Here is a 21,851-nt window from a genome sequence, read left to right as displayed (position 1 = left end):
TAAACCATTAATGATCCGGAAATACAGCTTATTTCGGGAGACTTACAAACTATTATTTGCATGACTGTGAAGATTTTTTCCTACTATGTATAATCCAAATTAAGTGTTGGCAGACAAAGTATTTCCCAAGAAAACGAATGTGTATAAGTTGACCATGGACACACACATACACACACACGCGCGCGCACACATGAAAAACCGAACACCAGGTTATATCACAGACTCACCTTGTTTACACAACTGAGTTAAAAACAAAGACAATGTATATAACTCAAACAGAAATTAATATACCAAGATTTGAACCGAATCTTTCCAGAAGGATGTTGGGTACAACACTGAAATGATTCAACTTTCTACACAAATGTGACAGAAAAAGGTGTCTTGCAATGCTTTACCCACGTGTAGGGAGCGTGTAAACGGGACAAAACAAAGTTTTGATGATGTAACCTTTTCTGTTACATTCATTTATTAGAATGTTACTTCATTTCATGCTTGTTCATATGTTCATCTGTTTGTGTCAGCATCCTTTCGCACTGAAAGCATTATCAGTTTCAGTGAAGACACATAGAACATGAAGAAGAAAAAAAATTTTAAAACAATTTGAAAGAAGAAGAACAAATCAACCAGCCAAGCAAACGTACAAAAGGAAACACACACACACACACACACACACACACACACACACACACGCACGCACGCACACACACACACACACACACACGCACGCACGCACACACACACACACACACACACACATACACACACACACACACGCGCGCGCGCGCGCGCGCGCACACACACACTTACACACACACACACACTCACTCACTCACTCACAAACACATAACATGCACAGATCTTTTTAAACCAATACCGTGCCATCACCGTCACAAAAAACGACAATCATGATAATGATAGTGACGTTAGTGAAGTCACCGTCTTCACTGACGTCACCATTATTATCATTGTCGTTGTCGTCTTCCCCTTGCTTTCTCTTTTTGTTTTCTATCTCTCAATTTTCTCTGAAATTTGTGTTGGTAAAAGACAAGAAACCAACCCCCATGACAAAGGAAATGTTTTTGATAAAAGATATGGGAGACTTTCCACGTTACATTGTGAGAAAGCATGGAGGCGCTCCCAAGCTTTCTCGCAACTGAGAAAAAACGCGATAGCGGAACGACCACACTTTCTCGCAATCCCACAATTTTTCACACTTTAAGAGAAATCATGGGATTGCTAGAAATCGTGGGCTAACAGGGAGACATGAAGGATCGCAATTTAGAATGTTAAAAGTTACATAACCTGACATTTGCACGAACAAATGTAACATACTTTGACTTTTTTCATCCTGTATAAAACCAACATTCCGAATATTGCAAGAATTCGCGAATTTTGCTAACATTTTGATATAGTTACTTTACATGCATAAAACAAACTGCAAAATTAAGCCAAAGACCTTTATTATGAATTTGATGAGGTAGATATGAACATCGGGAAAACAATAGGACATTCCATTGCAAAACAATAATTTTCTGTAAGTGTTCATATCAGACCAATAGCATAGGCAATGTTTATTTGAAATTCCATTGATCAAAACTGCTTAAAAATAGTTTTTAGAATGAGTGCTAATCTGTATTCGAAATATGAATATATGTAGCTGACCACTATTTTTCTCTTTTTCATTCAGTTTACACAACACTTTGTGCAGCACTTTTGTAAGTCTTTCAGCCGTAAAATTCCGAAATAGCTCTGAAGACTTATGTGATGTTTCGAGGAAAATGTCTGTATATTTTGTGATCCTGTAGACATATTTCATCAGTACAGCTCTATAGAGTACCACTGCAGTCAGGTGAAGTTGATTAACATGATTTTATTCTCAAAAAGCAAGACACTGCAAACACATAGAGCGGCAACAAACCGAAGCTTGTTGAGGACAAAAGCAGTAATTCACATTCACATTGCAGAAACGAAGTGGAGAGGATGGATTTAGACATATATGATGATGTGGTAAAGATTTTTGTTTGTTTGTGTACACAAAGTATTTGACGTATTTTGGAAATGAAATATGTATTAAAAGTGTACGAAAAATACCGAATACTTTTAAGATTAAAATATTTGCATTCAAGTATCCCATTTGCCTTCTATTGTTTCAACATTGTCACTGACACTGACACATAAGGAATGAGATTCAATCTGTCCACACAGTTTTACAAGAAGTCAACAGGCCTAAATTCAGTTGTTGATGAACACCGGGTTGGATCTAGGTAAATTATCTGACCAAGACCAAGTGATGGGTCTAGGTAAATTACCTAACCAAGACCAAGCCATCGATCTTGGTAAATTATCTAACCAAGACCAAGTGATTGATATAGGTAAACTATCTTATCAACAAGACCAAGTGATTGATATAGGTAAAATATCGTATCAACAAGACCAAGTGATGGATCTAGGTAAACCATCTAATCAAGACCAAGTGATGGATCTAGGTAAACCATCTAATCAAGACCAAGTGATGGATCTGGGTAAACTATCTTATCAACAAGACCAAGTGATGGATCTGGGTAAACTATCTTATCAACAAGACCAAGTGAGGAATCTAGGTAGATTATCTAGCCAAGACCAAGTGATAGATCTGGGTAAACTATCTTATCAACAAGACCAAGTGATAGATCTGGGTAAACTATCTTATCAACAAGACCAAGTGATGGATCTGGGTAAAATATCTTATCAACAAGACCAAGTGATGGATCTTGGTAAATTATCTAACCAAGACCAAGTGATGGATCTGGGTAAAGTATCTTATCAACAAGACCAAGTGATGGATCTTGGTAAATCATCTAATCAAGACCAAGTGACTGATACAGGTAAACTATCTTATCAACAAGACCAAGTGATGGATCTTGGTAAATCATCTAATCAAGACCAAGTGATGGATCTGGGTAAATCATCTAATCAAGACCAAGTGATGGATCTAGGTAAACTATCTTATCAACGAGACCAAGTGATGGATCTAAGCAAATTATCTAACCAAGACCAAGTAATGGATCGGTAAATTATCTAACCAAGTGATGGGTCCATGTGAATCAACTAACCAGGATCAAGTGATGTCATTCAAGCAGAAATATGATACCCAAATCGTGTCTATCCCCGATTTTTTTTTTCTGATTTCACAAGAAAGTACCTCACCTTTGAGCTCTGGACCATCACTTTCTAGGTGAACCTTTTTTTTCTTTTTACTTCAAGTGTACTTGTTCACACATCGCAAGCTGTGATAACTGTTTTTAGGAGCAGGGGCGAGAAGGGGCGTGCGACAGAGGGGAATACTGAAGGTCCATTTCCACTATTCTAATCATTCTTGGATATACTTCACACAGGAGTCTTAGAACAGTCGTAAATATTAAACATTGGATAGTTTCATCTTTTCCTTTTATTTGTTGTACAACTAAGGTCTGCAAGACTTGTGTAAGGCGTGGGTATCTCTTTATCCATGCATGTCAAAAGGACATACCCACTGAAAAAACACCCCTCCCCTCTCCCCCCCCCCCCCCCCCACCCCCCAATGAAAAAAACAACAACCAAACTTGTCTCTGTTTCTCCATAACTTTGCATCTGTTTTAGTTCAGTGAGCGCCATATCAGAAAGATTTCGTCACAGCAGATTCCTCGGAATGAAGTTCGAATCGCATGCCCTGGAAAGGAAGCGTTGCCACAGTCCGACCAATGTCCAGGGTGATCTTACGTACTAGTCTGTCCGTGGCCTCCCAGCTGCGTGTAAGCATTCAGTTCACCCTTTCTTTATATATTTAACCTTAACTGTTGACACAGTGTTTTCCAAGCAACCCATCACGAAATCTATATGACGAAAATCTATAACTTTTGAACACATGCCAAACCCACCTAACATCACGCCATCGCTGGAAATCAGTAACATGACTGATTAATTTATTCAATGGAATATATACAAGCAACCAAAACAACAACAAAAACAACGAATTAAACGATTACTGTCCAAATATTACGCTGAAAACGTAATGGTTCTTGATTCAAACGAAAGGGAAAGTCCGGAAATTAAAAGAAAATCGGCATCATTAAAAAAGAGTACCAATTACCAGGCATCGAATACCAAACAAAAAGCCAGGTTCTATGTGTTTACAGGCATGTTCTGCATGGCGACATATTTTGACGTCCTCAGTCATAATAAGGAACAAAATCTAGGGTTACTTCTTCTTCCGTTGTGCCCGTGACAGTTGAAGTACTCATTGAGGTTGACTGTGACGAGGAAGTAGTCGGGGTCGTTTCTGAGATGCTTACCGATGTACTTGCCGTGGAAATCGAATCTGAAATACGAACAAAGTTGATCGGCAATGTTCGGTTATTATTTGAAACGGACATATCTTCCTTTATAACACTGACATCTCTTTTTTATGACTCGTAGACATTACTTGAAACGGACAAATCTTCCTCTATAACTTTGACATATTTCTTATGATAAATAAGTGAGATGAAACATTTTCAGTGCTGGATCAACCACAAGCATGTCATGATTCAATAAAACACCAAATGCCAGTGACAGTTGTGTTCATTAACTCCTACCTGACGCTGGCCTCCCGAGAACTTCTATCTCACAGAAGTGCAGTGGCCAGGAGTCTGTGCGCAACACCAGTGACACGTACTGTCCGACGATTGGATGACCGCACTCCAGGCGGGTAGTGGCGCCATCTTCAATATGTTCATCACGGTGCAGACAGAGGTCTTTGGGGTCGTGTTGTGTTTCAGTGGGGTCGGTCAGTGTTCGAACCACGTAGATGTCAAAGTCAGACAGCCGGTAACCTGCAGACATGATATACTGCTGGTGATTGGTTGGTTTCTCTCCTTAGGAAGAGTTGGTTGAGATCCTCCTCTGATCTAGATGTAGGAAACACATCTGCACGTCTGAACAGTTTCCTTTGATCAGCAATGGCTTTTTACTTATGTGATTTGTACAGTGTACATTTCAAGAATTATCTCTCTTAGTAGTGTAGAAACAATTAGGCTACCTGCATGCTTAACGATCAAGACAGATATCTAAATAGTTTTAACAAGAAAATCATTTTGGCATACAAAACTTTGGGATAGACCTACAATTTACAATACCGCATACAGAAAACATTCTTAGTGGTCAGAACAGAATTTATGCCAACATTGCTGATTTGCATTCTAACAACTCTTTTGAGTTGGAATTGATTGTCACACATATATCTGCCCAGTGATGCAAGCAGTCAGGTGTTACACCCGCCGGTTTTATTAAAACTTGCAAGATTTGTAGAACTAGGAATTCTACCCCATTATGTTAGAGACTGCCACGTCAGAAGTTCGTGAGTGTGCGAACATGAGTCACTCGAACATGTGTTGCGTGAAACGTCGTTGACCAGTCGTTAAACGCACACATCGTATTTCTCGAATACGTATCTTGTGTTGATTGTCAGATATGTACAGTTCATGCTCTCCCTTAGCCAGCACAGTTTTCTACCAGTGTTGTGTGTCAAAGACAATCCCACGTGAGATACTGTACTCCATCACTAAAAAGCGATTCACAAGGGAGGTAAAGGATGGACAGAAATTACAGAAATTTACAACGGAGTTTCAGCTCGTATGCTGTAACCGGTAATTTAATGGGAGGAAGAACAGAGAAAAGAATGAAACATATGTTTGACAATGCTCATGGCGGATTTTCCCCCCATAATCAACGTCTTGGTGTAGTATATTAGACCAAAATGAAAACCTAAAGTTGCAGAAGGCATTATTTCTTGGGAGAGTGGCACCGTTCCATAGTCTGTAGCTTTTTGTTCAGGCGATGTCTGAATAGAAGACCCCAGGAAAGGTTGGAGTGAATCCTCAGAAGACTAGTAGGTATAGCAGGTGTCTCTGTGTTCATGGGCATGACATAAGTGCTGGAATTATTCTCTATCTTCTGTGTGGACAGGAGCAAAACGTGTTTTTTTTTAACACGAAAGATTATTATTGATAAAAACAATGAAGGTACAGTTGATTCTGTTGGAATATGACGCCAGTTCAAGTGGCTGCTTTTTTGAGTCAGCAGTTTCGATATAGCAGTGTACGCAAATCACTGATTCAGGTCAATCCACATGAAAGGGCCAGCGTCACCTTTTGTTCAAATTCCATAAGATTAGCTGCTCAACTCTCTAAAACACACTGCTCTCCTTGCTATTCCAAATATTAAATCATATAACACTTTATAAAAGAATCGCACCATGTCATTGTGTGTAATTCTATGTACTGTCTGAAAATGTTGTGGAGTGATGTCCTAGAGGTAACGCGTCCGACAGAAGCTCAGCCGCCGGTATTTTCTCCCCCTCCACTAGACCTTGAGTGGTGGTATAGACGCTAGTCATTCGGATGAGACGATAAACCGAGGTCCCGTGTGCAGCATGCACTTGGCGCACGTAAAAGAACTCACGGCAACAGGGTTATTCCTGGCAAAATTCTGTGGAAAAATCCACTTCGCTAGGAAAAACAAATAAAACTGCACGCAGGAAAAGGAACAAAAATTTAAAAAATGGGTGGCACTGTAGTATAGCGACGCGCTCTCCCTGGGGAGAGCAGCCCGAGTTTCACACAGAGAAATCTGTTGTGATAAAAAGAAATACAAATACGAATACAACATGCGACGAGCCAGGCGCTAGAAGAATCTCTCTTTCAACTAACAACTCCTGTGCATAAACACGCCATTCTGTTCAACAGACCCAGTCGCTACCTTTCCTCTACAGACACTACAGTTCCACCATATTATTATCTGGGTAAAAGGAAAGAACAAATTATTCACTGTCGTCTGAGACTTGGTATGAGCGAATTAAACTCTGACCTGTATAATAGACATATAAAGAATGACCCATCCTGTGCTTGCAGTTTTCCACAAGAGACAGCTGAGTATTTTCTATTGCACTGCCCGAACCACAACATACACAGAACAAACACTATTCATAATCTCCCTCAAGAACATATCACTGTACATAACTTACTATTTGGTAATACCTCCTTTAGTCTTGAGATAAATGTCAGCATCTTTGAAACTGTTCATAAGTTTATTACTCAAAGCGAACGATTCGATCCCCAATTCAGACAATTCCCTCTTTTTATGTTAAGTGTATATGTGCATGTATGTTTATATATATATATATATATATATATATATATATATATATATATGTATATATTTATACATATATATATGTATGTAAAAAGAGAGACGCGCGCGCGCGCGCGCGCTCGCGCGCGCGCGCGCGCGCGCGCGTGTGTGTGTGTGTGTGTGTGTGTGTGTACGTATACATAAGTATAACCATATATGTTTGCATGCATCTAATTCAAAGGTTTATAACGATGAGTAATATCCTGTCTGTATGCATATATGTAAGTGCATGTGCCTGAAAGAGTGCTGCCCTTTCATTTGCCAGCTCATGATATGAATACATGATGGCGTGCTTGCTTTTTTTTTCCCCGCGGGACGGTTGGCCTTCGCCGCTTTGTTTGTCGGCCAAGTTAAGTCTTGCTGTGCTTGTGCCCCAGCGTTGATACTTCTCGTTCTCTCTCTATTGACTTCTTCCTCCACCACACGTTTATTATTCATTTTCTTCACTTTATTTATATCTTAACTTAGTTTTGTTCAAAACTCATGTATGTTCACGTCTTAACTTCTAGTTATGATGACATACGTCACATATTCAGTATGTACATATGTCAGCACAGGACTTTATATAAGATTTTATTGTTGTCCTGTTCATCGATACCTGTGTTGTATTGTGACATGTTCCAAATAAAAATACTGTTTAAACCAACACGCCATAGCTGTAGACACACTCACCACAACAGTCCCCCCTGTTGGTGATGACCACAGCCGACACCTCAAACAGCCCCATCAGGTCCACTCGCCACCACCGGATAGGGTTGTGGTCAACGTCAGCGGTGTGTGTGCACTGTGCGATGGCGGTCGATTTGCTGCCGTCCACAGCTTTCTCTGGGTTTCCGTACCTGGGGTGGTAGGTGCTTTGAATGGCCGGCTTGTTGAGCGCCACGTTGGTCAGTGCTGCCACACACATGGAGGAGCCACACAGTCACAGCATTCGTGGAAGTAAATACTGCACCATGCACTGACGTATGCTCTCCCTCATCCCCACTACCACAACCATCCTGCCTCCCGCTCTCTCTCTCCCTACTCAGCTTTCTTGTGTGTTCTGCTCAGCCATGTATCTCATTATCATCATGGTGTATCCAAACCACAGCACATATGTATGGGCTCATAATCTCGTTTCTCTCTTCCTTCCCTCTCTCCCTCCTTCTTTCATTTCTTTCTGTCTTATTTTTCCTTTCTTTCAGCATGTATGCATATGCGTGTGTGTGCGTGCGTGTGTGTGTGTGTGTTTGAGTGTCTGTCTGTCCTCCCCTCTCTCTCTGGGGCTTTTTTTTTTATCTTTCTGTTTTCTTTTTGTGTGTGATTCGACTCGACTTAATTTATCGCCATGAAATTCTTAAGGATAAATAGACACAGCAAAAGAACATAATGAATAAAGAAAGAAACGGTCATCTAAGACGCATGCAGTAAAATACATTAGTTGGCGAGTGTTTCTGACAGTCATTGCAATTGAATAAGTGTGTGTATGCTTGCATCGGTGTATGTTTGCGTGTGTATGTATCTGCACGTGAACTGATATTTATAGGCAAGCATTTGAACAAATGATACATTTAAAAAAAAACAATTAGCAAATAAAAACCACGAATTTCTATTATAAGATAATCATAACTACCTGGCGATCCACTGTTTCCTTTTGGCTTGGGCGAATGCACTGAAACAATCAAGAGCCCAGCAAAGCATTGAAGCACAAACCTGTTCCACGTCATTAAGTGAATGCAAATCACAACAGTGTGACACAACGTGACACCTTATGCTACAGAGGACTATTTTCCCACCCAAAAATCACGGGACAGTAACAGCGAGGAGGATCGAGGAATCCATGTTTTGTACCATCCTACCGCTAATAAGCCATCGAGGGGACCAGAAGGAAATGGTTCTTCTTCAACAATGGGAAAATTCCATTAAAGAAGACTACCGGGAACCAACTTCATGGCTGAGTGTACCAGTGGACATTTCATTTCTTACATTGAACTTGTACTTTTATGACCGAGTTTAATCTGGAACTGAATGAGAACTGTCCTGAATTTTATATGGATTTGTCCGAACGCAGTGACGCCTCCTTGAGCTACTGATACTGATACTGTCCTGAATTTGTATGAGGATGTGCGAGAGGGAGAGAAAGACACACACACACACACACACACACACACACACAGGGATGGAAACAAGGACAAACAGGGTCAGAGACTAAGGCAGACAGACTAGTTGTGTTTTCATCATTTCTGTTTTTGACTGATCGAATGTATTCCGTGGTCAGGACAGTACATGACCGGAGTTTGACCTCAGCAGTGTCGGAGGACGTGAACGTCATGCAGACCTCCTTCAGCAACCAACCCAGCAAGACCCCCACTTGACCAGGTAAGGGGCACTGCGCCCAGAGGACAGACCAGTTGTCCAGTGCGCTGCTGGTAAGTTACCTTCTTCTTCTGCGTTCATGTGCTACAACCCCCACGCTACAAAATATCAACCAGTCGGCTTTTACACGTATTACCTTTTTGGCAGCTATTCTCTTTATGCGAAGATGAGCATACTGGTTATTTTTGTGTTTCAATAATCTAACATGGATGCACGAAAGGAGTTCAGGGACGTGCAGGTCTGCACATTATGTGAAAGTGTTGGCCTGGTGATAACGCGTCTGCCTTGGAAGTGAGAGATTCTAAGCGCACTGGTTCGAATCCAACAGTCGCCAGTATTTTCTCCCCCTCCACTAGACCTTGAGTTGCGGTCTGCACGTTGGTAATTTGGATGAGAGTAGGTCCTGTGTGCAACATGCACTTAGCGCACGTAAAAAAACAACAACCTACGATCACAAAATGCTTGTCCCTGGAAAAATTCTGTAGAAAAATCCACCGATAATAAAACAAATAAAATTGCAGGCAGAAAATATTCAAACAAGAGAGGCAAGGCCTTCAAGACTTACTTGCGATACACTTAAAAAAAAATCTAATCGTTAAAATGTGTTCTGTATTTGTTATTATAAAGCTTCGGGTTAAAAAAAAAAAAAGAAAAAAGAAAAAAAAAAGTCCTAACCAGATTCGAACCCTGCGTGTTCGGGTGAGAAGAAACTGTCTTACCCATTACACTATCGTGGCTCCTTAACTGACGTACTAAAATTTGATATTTGAACATACTTTTTTAAAGGGCGATAAATCAATTGCAGTATTCGCAGTGAGAATGCTGTTTAAATCATATTATTCTGGTGTATTTGGGCATTCAAAAAATCTTTAAGGGCAATAAAAAATTCTTTTTAAGTCCGCGGTAAAGGAGACGTGGCTATCGCCGCAAACACACTGCAACATTTAGCACTTTTCTCTAGATCTAGATAAATGTACAAGTTTAGTTACATCCGCCGGGATTGTAGTAGGACACGGTCGATTCAATTTCTCTTTTATGTTCATTCTAGTTTTAAAGCTGATATGAAAATTTAGTATTTTGTTAAACTAATTACATGTAGAGCCAAGTACAAGTACTTCTAAACGTCGTAAGAAGTGAAAAGGACTTCATTTTGAGAAAAGTCAAGACTGGAATTTTTTCGTTTCATCGTGATCAATTCAAGGGTATTAACTCGCACAGTTTACAATTCTTAACTGTGAATTCCGACTGATTCTGTGGATATTTTTATGCCAGTTTGGGGCATAATCCAGTAAGTGATGAGGTGTTCACAAATCTTTCTCTGAATAAATATTTAACGGTCTCCTTCTCCAACTTTCCATCACATGTTATCGTGTATTGTCGATTGAATATAGGATTGAACGGGCAGGTCAACAACTTGAAACAAAATGGCGTCGTTCTCGTTCGCGAAGAATATGAGCACGCGCTTTGAGTGTGTATAAATATGTGTACGCAATTGATTTTTGCCCATGACCTTCAGGGCTCAGCCAATAGATCTGTAAAGTCCACTCGTCGTATTGATTTTAGTATTTTCCGAAAAAGACCACTTGGGTGAATGAACAAGCTTTTTATGTATTGAGTATAATTTCAAAATGTAATGTTTAAGATGAGAAAGATCAGTTTAAAGCAAATTAAGTCCCCTAGCATTAATTACAGATTAATTTCCCTTTTTTACTATCTGAACCAAAACGTTTGCAAAATAAATGAAACTTCCATGCTTAGCAAAAGAAGTTCCTGTTTGAACAAAAAATGATAATGATGACTGCTCTTGTTGTTGTGTCAGAATATCAGATCAAAGTGCCAAGTTTAGAGAATACAAAAAATATAAATATAACAGTAAATGCAGTTTGCATATAATTTGGCTTCTTTTTTTAATTTTTTTGTGTGCCCATCCCAGAGGTGCAATATTGTTTTAAACAAGATGACTGGAAAGAACTGAATTTTTCCTATTTTTATGTCTAATTCGGTGTCAACTGACAAAGTATTTGCAGAGAAAATGTCAATGTTAAAGTTTACCACGGACACACACACACACACACACACACACACACAGACAACCGAACACCTGGTTAAAACATAGACTCACTTTGTTTACACAAGTGAGTCAAAAAGGATGACGCTCTTAGTGTTGCGACATGCTCTCTCTGGGGTGAGCAGCCCGAATTTCGGAACAGAGAAATCTGTTCTGACAAAAGAGTAATACAATACAATACAATACAATACAATAAAATACCTTGGAAAAATCTCTACCCTTAACCCTCTGTGTCTGTGCGAACGTGTAAGCATGCGGGAGAGCACGCGTCTGTATGCGAAAGAGACTGAGGGAATACATACACCTATATATATATATATATATATATATATATATATATATATATATATATATATATATATATATATATATATTTAGAGAGAGAGAGAGAGAGAGAGATTCAAATTGAAACTGTGCTGAGAAATCTACTTGGTTTTTCTGTTTGGTAGTGGTTTTTTCCCTAGATTTCGTTCGTTGACATTATGTTTCGTGAACATGTAGATTACGGGACAAAATAATTTCCAAAATCATCTACATCATCTACGAGTGTAACTACGTGTTTTACCCATGAGGAGGAGATCCTGTCTGACGTGTTCTGATCAACTCACCACATATTTTTTGGGCTGCCTCAGGTGTGGATTCTTCTTGTTGTTGAGGCAGAGAGTAAGCGGTCAGTTCTGAAGACCAGGTTTCATACCAGTTACACCAGGAGATGATGATCTGAGAAGAGGTCACTTCCAATCCGTACGGGTATGTGCCAGAACTCTGGGGGACGTAGTCACGTATCACTCGCCAAGAGCCGGAAGGAGTGATCTGGACGACGCAGAAATAGCCGTCATACCTGGAGTTACATACACTGCCTCCAGTGGCGATGTACAGGTTGCCGTTGTTGTCGAAGTCCATTTTTCTTGGTTGCTCAAACTGCAGGTCGGACAGATCCAGATCTCCAATGTTGAACTTGACCTCCCCGGTGTGAACGTTGACACGGAAGACACGCGAGCTCGTCCAGTCACTGACGTACACATCATCGCCCAAACTCTTGAGACAGAAGGGGTCGATCATCACGTCCCTCTCATCCTCATAAAGAGTCCGCAGTTTTCCCCCCTGCATGTTAATGACGTCAATACGGGCCGTCCTGGTCACCCTCCGGTTGCTGACGATCAGAGTGTCGTTAGGGCCTTGGGCGATGCCGAAGTAGTCCTCCTCCGTGGGAATGTTTCTCACCTTCTGCAGGCTGGAACCACTGACACGGTAAATGGCTATTTCGTACCGGTCCTCCATGGTCACGGCTATCGTCCCATCCTTCAGTTCCAGCATGGCCCACGGTCTGTGCACGTTGTACGATGCTTCCACTACTGCCGGACTGTCCAACGACGATATATCCAGTTTGTCGGCAAATAGATTACCGATGATGAGCTTCTCTCTCTTTGTAACCAGGATGGAGGTGATGAGAGAATTATCGTAGGACCAGTTGTCTGAAGGGATTGAAAACAGCAGCTGCACGTCAGGAGTGTCTGAAACGGAATGGAAAGAGTAAGTTTGTTTCATACCCTTTTTTCCATTAAGTTTACAAATTAAAAAACAATTGTGCAAATCAGCCCGGAACGTGTAGATCTGTAAAGTTAATTGTGCAATTTAAGACAAAATGTGTTTCCTGACATACAGCACATGTACACCGACGCTGACTCGATCGGGTGTGCATTCACACCCAAATGCACCCAATCATATATGTACACAAGATTCGGTGAGCGACAGCCGTACCATGCGGTCACGTTTTGCTGTGCTCTCCCACACAGTATAGTGATGGCCTAGAGGTAACGCGTCCGCCTAGGAAGCGAAAGAATCTGAACGCGCTGGTTCGAATCACGGTTCAGCCGCCGATATTTTCTCCCCTTCCACTAGACCTTGAGTGGTGGTCTGGACGCTAGTCATTCGGATAAGACGATAAACCGAGGTCCCGTGTGCAGCATGCACTTAGCGAACGTAAAAGAACCCACGGCAACAAAAGGGTTGTTCCTGGCAAAATTCTGTAGAAAAATCCACATCGATAGGAAAAACAAATAAAACTGTATGCAGGAAAAATACAAAAAAATGGGTGGCGCTGTAGTGTAGCGACGCGTTCTCCCTGGGGAAAGCAGCCCGAATTTCACACAGAGAGATCTGTTGTGATAAAAAGAAATACAAATACAAATACAAATACAGAATGCAAGCTGAGTTGTGTTCCAGTTTCAACGCTGCCTTTTCTCTGTCTCAGCGGGGCGAAACCGATGCGACTGTCCAAATCGCACTCGGCTTTTTCGAAGTTTTCTTTTGCCGTTCATCGTGTTCGCTCTTCATTTTTATTTTGTGGAAATGACCTGGTCTACAAGTGTCAAGCCTGTCTTCTTTAAGACAAGAGACATCCCTGACTCCAGAAACAAGCGCGCTACGGTGTTGGAGATGTGCTTGGCTGCGGAGGGTGTTGCAGGACAAGGTTCGATGGTGGGTGCCCAGGAGGTCAATGGGCTGTGGAGGCTGTACCCCGCTACGACAGAGGCAAGGTCCCAGCTTCTTATTCAAGGGATACGCGTAAGACGTACGGTATTGCAGACATCAAATACTAACCCGTACATCTTAAAAGACGAATCTGGAGAGGTAAAGCCAACCACTAAGATTTTCATTGACAACATCCCTATATCTGTTGCACACACACACACACACACACACACACACACGCACACACACAAACACGCACGCAGGTGCGTGTGCGCACACACACACACGCACACACACACACACACACACACACACACACACACACACACACAGATTGGGGATAACAGATTTTTACAACAGACCAAAGCTTAAATCTGACACTACAATAATCAGGTAGAACCACGAACAGGCAATATCAAGACTATGAAGCTTACCTTTTCCTTTACAATTATATGCGTGTGACAACACATGTTCGACACTGAAATTAAATCGCAAAGTCCATAAGTCTCTGTCCTAAAGCGACGTTCGTTAATCACCAAAGGCCTCGTGAAGTCTGTAAAGTTCAAATGAAAAATGTTATTGTTATTTGGTTCGATTTAGTTTATGTACATGATAACAATAAAAACAATTATCATTTGCTGTCTACTGATTGGATAGTTCGGTGCTCATTACCTGCATAGTTTAGGGTCAGGTACCCATATTGGATCATCACCAATATAGAGTTCTTTACCTTTACACCTGGTGTCCTTGCATCTAAAGGATGTAATCCATTACCAGTATTTACGGTTCGTAACTGGCGTTCCATCTGTAGCCTTAGGCTGTCACTTGCAAAGAGTTAAGGACAGCTTAGGGTCCTGTTCTTGTATGACCATGGTTAATCATTAATACCACACCTGTGTGTGTATAACTGTGTATACCGGTACAGCTTAGGGGGTCTGTTACCTGTAGGCTTAAGGGTGGATGTCAGTGAAGTTGTTATAGGTTCAGTGGACGTCAGTGGACTTGTAGGTTCAGAGGTGGATGATGGCGGTGGGGATGGCGTGCCCTGTCCACCCCGCAGATCCTGCAGCAAGGACTCCATGGTGTCCAGTCTCTGCTGGACGGTGGTCAGCTGACTGGCATGGCCATTGATGTTCACCTGGATGGCAGCCACGCGACATGTATCCGTAAACTTACGGCAACGAGGAGTGACACGTGTGTGTGTGTGTGTGTGTGTGTGTGTGTGTGTGTGTGTGTGTGTGTGTGTGTGTGTGTGTGTGTGTGTGTGTGTGTGTGTGTGTGTGTCCTTTTCTTCCTCTCCTTGAGGTTCCTCCACTATCCCAGTTCTTGGGGTTTTTGTTCTTGTTCGCTGGGATATTGCGAAGAATTAATAGAAACAAACGAACAAATGAATAAATAACACAGAGGATTTAACCTTTGAGGGTCAAGCTGATACAAATGAATAACTATTTCAGAACATTTTTTTTTACAGAGCCAACAACACCACTCACCTCCAGCTGAGAGATTCTGGTTTCAGCTGACGTCAGCCTGTCTTTGACTTGGGCCAGCTGGGACGTGACCTTGCGAGCCTCGTCCTCAAACTCCTGCACCACGTCCAGTACGCCCTGCATCGCCCCAGCCTGCTCCATCACCTCAGCCTGCTGGTTCATCACCTCCCCCACCATCTTCACCAGCTCCATCACCTGCTTCTGCACCTGCTGACCCATCTTGTGTAGGTTCTCCCTCACCTCTTTGCCCATGTCCGAGATCTTCTCCATGGCCATGACTTGCATGTCTTGCTGTTGCTCCCTCAGCAAGGCGTTCTCCTCCTGAAGGGACTGCACCAAGGCCATGAGTCGGGCTTCGGACTGCTGCATGTCCTGCCTCAACTGATCCTGATCCAGCTGCATGCGTTCCAAGGTCGCCAGAATGGATCCTTTGTCAGGGTCCAGGACGATGTTGGCGCCGTTCCCCACTTCCAAGACATTGAGATCGGCTTCATCGGCTGCAAGGGGTTTCGTGATGGGGTCTCCATATGCAAGCCCTTAAAAAAAGCACACCATAGCATCTCAAGAACATTGTGGTGGTTCTTCAGTCAATGTTGTGCTTATGCCTATGTCTTTCAATGTCAGAATATGGAGATAATCATTTATCTTGTGTATTGATGTCTTTGTTTTTTAAGCTTTTTTTCTGTCGTCTCTTTCTTTCCCTTCTTCAGGTTCCCTTCACGTCCGCTGGGCTATAAGCAATATTCTGCGAATGGGAAGAAATATCAGCAACTTGATTGTTTGTTTGTTTTTTTTTGTGTTTTTTTTTTTTGCAGCCCCATCATCTGCACCGTTTCAGTGGCATTACTCCCACGCCGCTCATTCCGAGTCCACCATACGCGGCTCCACCTGGGTTCGTCTGTCGCAGCCCAATGCCGGAATTCCACAGAGAACCATCGATGTAAGGTCGCCAGGTGGCCACACACAAGAGGAGACTGCACTGCTGCTGAGTCACTTTGGTGCTATTTGGCAGTGCCAGTTCTGATTTAACGTTCTTAGGACATCACCTACTAATCCCCCTACTGACGACAATAATGGCTTTGTCGCGAAGCTAGACTGAGTGAGTGTCTCCCCCAGTGTGGATACCGCCACCACGTCCCTCAAACGACAGTCCCCTATGAATCCACTGACACTGAAGACCTTGACAAGACTCATCCCAAGCGCGGAAGTGGAGGGTTATCGAAACGGAGTTCACGATGAGAGCAGGGTATGAAAGGCCACATTGTTTGGGACTTTCCTTTATATTGATGATGACGGAAGAGGAGGATGAAGACGACGACGATGATGATGACGATGCTGCTATGGAAGTCCGTTTAGGCTTGGGACTACGTGACAAGGCTGTACTCTACGCTTCCTGTCATAATTATAACCTGGCGTCATCAAGGCCCGAGAGATACAGACGCTTGCAGCGTTGGTCAGGAAATTAGAGCAACAAGCATCCGTGAAGTGGATGATACTCAACTGTGTGGTCCCAGTCTTCCCATGGCACTCAACTCTGGGTAGGAGCCGGCCGCGGGCCGAAAAACCCACTTCCGCCAGGATTCGAACCCGCGTCATTTGTTCCCTTTACCCTAAAGTAAACTGACAAATCTTCAAATCTTTAGAGGACTGTTTTACTCTGAAAAACTGGTGGTGAGATTCTGACCACTTTGATGGGCAGGACTTACTCTCAACGTCCAGCATCACCAGACAGGCCCCGACATGGAACCCCCAGGGGAAGAGAAAGAGAGGGCGACCTACAGACACCTGGCGATCACTGGGCAGACGCCAAGAAGATGGACCTTTCTTGAGCCAGACTGAGGCACAAATGCACAAGATAGGGGACTATGGAGGTCTCTTGTTCACGGCCAACACCCCAAAGTGGAATGATGTGACAGACTTATGGCATAGAAAAGCAGGGCCCACTCCTCTCCTTCCGCCGCTTGTCTGTATTCTCGTTTTGTTTCTTGATTACTGTGGGCAAACGGCTTCTATTGAGATTCAGCAAAATGAATTCAACTTGCAATGTTGCAAAGGACACTTTCATTTAGTTAAAGAAATGTCAACCCTTATTTCACCTTTGATGGAAACGCTGTGATATAAATCTAGATGCATACTTGATTAAGTTCTTAGTTGAATCCAAATATTGAAATCTTAAAATCATCTCTGCTCAACACCCTGTGTGAGTTCCTGCTGTTTCTATGTGTGCCTTTCAAAGGTTTTCTCTTAATCACTGTGTTTTGACTCCAGTGTCTGGTCTGAACAAAATCAGATTTTCACCAGATTTCAATCTGAAAGGAAATTATTGAGGCGAAAAGACAGAGAAATACTAAATAACAAACGAGTATCATTGCGTTTTGGAGAGCCAGACACAGTTTCAATCCATCATTGCTGCTTCAAACCAAATCATTCTGCATATTGCCCTGCTAGGCACACAGCCCAGATGCCAGTTCAGGGATGAACACCTGTCAGTTGTTAAAACCAGTCAAAAAGCCACACCATATATTGTTCAAATGCCGATTAGAACAACGTTAAAAGAACCAATCTATTCCGCCTAGATTAATCAATGTGGAATTAAAAATTCAAGTTAAAGAATGTTGACAACAGCTGAAAAGATCACCTCATCCGCGTATGTTTCACACCATAGAACATTTAAATAAAAATACTTAAAGCACTGATTTCCTTCAGGAACTGAAATAATAATAATAATAATAATAATAATAATGGCATTTATATAGCGTTGAATCTTGTGCAGAGACAAATCGAAGCGCTTTCGCACCAGTCATTCACACGCGTGCATAACTCTAAAACTGTAGAAACTAAAGACAAGGAAGGGCAGGCAAGGGAGGCTATTTTGGGAAGAGGTGGGTTTTAAGGCCAGACTTGAAAGAGCTGAGTGTGGAGACCTGACGAAGCGAAAGAGGAAGTTCATTCCAATCGCAAGGTCCAGAGACAGAGAAAGAACGGCGGCCAACAGTCGAGTGTTTGAATCTGGGTATGTGCAAACAGAGTGGATCCGAAGCCGATCGTAGTGAGCGAGATGGAGTGTAGAGGTGAAGGCAGCTGCAGAGATAGGAAGGGGCAGTTTTGTGAATGCATCTATAACATAGAGTGCTGATCTTGTACTTTATTCGGTGTGAGACAGGGAGCCAGTGGAGATGTTGCAAAAGAGGAGTGATGTGCTCAGATCTTTTCTTTCTGAGGACGAGTCGGGCAGCAGAGTTTTGTATGCGCTGAAGGGACTGAATGGATGAAGCAGGCAAACCAGACAATAGAGAGTTACAGTAGTCAATGCGAGAGAAAATGGGAGAAACGACAAGTCCAGATGTTGCGTCAGTGGACAGATATTTCCGGACGGCACTGATGCGCCGCAGTTGACAGTAGCAGTCTGACATGTCTGACTGATAAATTTTTGCATGGACAGTGTATTGTCAAGGAGTGTCCAGGGATTTTTGCCTCTTCAACGTTGTCCATCATAATGAGGGGTACAGAGAATTAAATACAGCAACATCTGCAGAAAGCAAACTCCAGGTCAGTTCATGTCGCTTTGTTTTGACATGTTCATGCAGCTAACAATTGCTCTGTGTGTGTGTGTGTGTGTGTGTGTGTGCGTGTGCGTGTGCGTGTGTGTGTGTCTGTGTTTCTGTGTGTATTTTGATACAAGAGAGAGAGAGAGAGAAAAGGAGTTCAGAATTGTGAGACTACCACATTTAGTTAGTTCGTTATTCATTTATCTAAAAACAAGCTATATGAAGTCGGTGGTGCAGCAACCCCCTACCAAATGAAGAGATATCAACAACGAATTCGTTCACCTTGCCACAGGACGGCGACACAGAGAAGCATACTGACGGTGGTCCACATGGCTGCTGCACTGAGGACCACGTTCTGTTCACACCGCGATGTGACACAGGAAACTCACTGCTCAACCAACTGCCCCGCTCCGCTGACAAAGCGCTTCTGTCACAGGAGTTGTCGCCCTGGACTTATACAAAGGGACGACAAAAAATTGGCGGAGGGGGGCCAGGGGTCGGAGTATGGTGGTGGGGACCGAAACGTTGGACATGTTGCTGGCTTTAGAATGCGCCATTTAAACCAATCACACCATTATATCAGTTGTGAACATTTACTGGTTGATTTTCCTTGTGGTTCAGTCCCACAAGCAACGCTGATGACAGCAGTTATATCGTTAACCACAGGTCAAACTGTGTTGGAAGCAGGGAATTTCTTGTTGCTGGGAACCAACGGGCAGATGGCTCAGTTCATTCCATCGAATGCTATTCTACAGAGCTGGCTGTTTCATCGCCAGACTGGTAGGTATCATGTACAGACTGGGGACTTTCTTTGCGTGAAATTCGGGCTGCTGTCCTCAGGGAGAGCGCGTCGCTACACTGAGAGCGCCACTCTTTTTTTGTGTGTATTTTTTTCCTGTCTGCAGTTTTTTTTAATTTGTTTTCCTATCCAAGTTGAATCTTCTACAAAATTTTGCCAGAGACAACCCTTTTTCGTGCCGTGGGTTCTTTTACGTGCGCTAAGAGCATGCTGCACACAGGATCTCGCTTTATCGTTTCTTCCGAATGACTATCGTCCAGACCACCACTTAAGGTCTAATGGAAGCGGAGAAAATACTGGCGACTGTACCGGGATTCGAACCAGCGCGTTCAGATTCTCTCGCTTCCCAGGCGGACGCGTTACCTCGAGGCCATCACTCCACACAACGTGGGGGCGTTGAGGAGGCAGCAGGGGCCATGACATTTTCCCCAACTGCTGCCGTTTGTCTGTGCGTGACTCATTAAAGTTCATTATCCACCCTCCATCACCTCCGCTGTGTGGGGATTTGGGAGGGGTGGGGTGGGGGTGACAATCCACTGGGACTGCTGAGGGAGGCGGGGGTGGGAGATGGGGGGTGGGGGTAGAGACAACGACCGTCTAACTGTGAATACATCCGTCTGGTGCAGGCATGGCATTGTTGCAGTACTTTAAGTCCGGGTCTTGTTCATATATGTGACGAGTGTTGGTGTGTTGGTCTATTCACAAAAGAACGTGACCCACCCAAACGTAGTCGAGCATTTGTCCTCCTCACGCCGAGTACAACAGGACATTGAAACGAATAGATCAACACGTTTTGCCACCTCAAATCTAGCTATGTTAATCAGCTGAGATAAAAAAAAACAACAACAAATGAACAAAGTGTTAACATTACATACCAATGTGTTACAATTAAAAAGACTCGTGCTTTGTAATATTTTCAGTGGATATATACGAAAAAGAAGTCTTAGAAATGAATATGAACATGAAGTTTTGATGAAGAATGTGGGTATCAAGTCTTGAAATATTATCTTTCTCTGTCTTTGTCTCTGTCTGTCTGTCTCTGTCTCTCTCCTGTCGAAAACAGGTGTAGATAAAAGGGGGTATTTTCTGACCGTTTGTTTTTCATTTCCATCATTTCCGCTGACAAGCATTCTTTTCTCATTTGAAGACCTTCAACAACTGACTGAAAGGTCTCGTTAACTGGTTGCCAATACTGACCACCCTGATCACTGTCCAGGCCACGGCGGGTTCTTGCTCACAATAAATCACAAATCAATGGCAACAAGAGGGACCCCCGTCACTGATATTGCTTAGTAAATAAAAAAAAACATTGGTAGACAAATATATACATATAGAAATACGAATTCGAAATTGTTTATTCAGATTTGGGCCTCAGCCGTAAACTGAAGGCGGAAGTCATATACCAATCAGACAATCGATGCTACATATTAAAGCCACCAATGATTATTGCAATGGACAATACATATTTTACTACAATCTAAGTTATAGCCATAATAAACAGATATAGAAAGAAAACTGGATAAAAACACCTGTGGTGCTGTTCTACTGTGACGCGCACTCCTGGGGAGAAAGAAAGAAAGATAGATAGATAGATAGATAGATAGAGAGAGAGAGAGAGAGAGAGAGAGAGAGAGAGATGAACGGTGAAAACCCCACTGGCCACCATCCGGGCTAGACACGATTATGACCAGGACAAATGTCAGGTCGCCAATCAGACCACATTCACGTTCTCCGCAGAGAAAGGGCGAGTTGGGAGAATTAGAGCAACTGTATGTCCGTTACTCATAACATCTGTGTGTGTGTGTGTATGTGTGTGTGTGTGTGTGTGTGTGTGTGTGTGTGTGTGTGTGTGTGTGTGTGTGTGTGTGTGTGTGTGTGTGTGTGTGTGTGTGTGTGTGTGTGTGTGTGTGTGTGTGTGTGTGTGTGTACGTGTG

At 42.7% G+C, this 21,851-nt stretch overlaps 1 protein-coding gene across 1 annotated transcript; it reads right to left on the bottom strand.

Moving 5' to 3' along the window:
* Nucleotides 1–1,854: 1,854 nt before the first annotated feature.
* Nucleotides 1,855–19,556, bottom strand: LOC143276005 (uncharacterized). The gene is made up of 8 exons (XM_076580374.1): nucleotides 19,401–19,556; nucleotides 15,574–16,106; nucleotides 15,026–15,221; nucleotides 12,217–13,122; nucleotides 8,798–8,836; nucleotides 7,858–8,079; nucleotides 4,593–4,829; nucleotides 1,855–4,336 (listed from the first exon to the last, which is right to left on the bottom strand). The coding sequence occupies exons 1-8, from the start codon at nucleotides 19,447–19,449 to the stop codon at nucleotides 4,188–4,190; spliced, it is 2,331 nt and encodes a 776-aa protein (XP_076436489.1). The 5' UTR covers nucleotides 19,450–19,556; the 3' UTR covers nucleotides 1,855–4,187.
* Nucleotides 19,557–21,851: the final 2,295 nt, after the last annotated feature.

The sequence above is a fragment of the Babylonia areolata genome, chromosome 2 (genome assembly GCF_041734735.1).
Source record: "Babylonia areolata isolate BAREFJ2019XMU chromosome 2, ASM4173473v1, whole genome shotgun sequence".
In the NCBI taxonomy this organism is placed as follows: Eukaryota; Metazoa; Mollusca; class Gastropoda; order Neogastropoda; family Buccinidae; genus Babylonia; species Babylonia areolata.
This window is presented reverse-complemented; position numbering and strand designations above follow the sequence as displayed.

Coding starts and splice junctions, on each gene's coding strand:
- LOC143276005 (XM_076580374.1), bottom strand. CDS start 19,449: ATGTGGACCACCGTCAGTATGCTTCTCTGTGTCGCCGTCCTGTGGCAA. Junction 13,123..15,025: donor ATCCACCCTTAAGCCTACAG/GTAACAGACCCC, acceptor ATTCCGTTTCAG/ACACTCCTGACGTGCAGCTG. Junction 8,080..8,797: donor AGGAAACAGTGGATCGCCAG/GTAGTTATGATT, acceptor TGTGTGTGGCAG/CACTGACCAACGTGGCGCTC.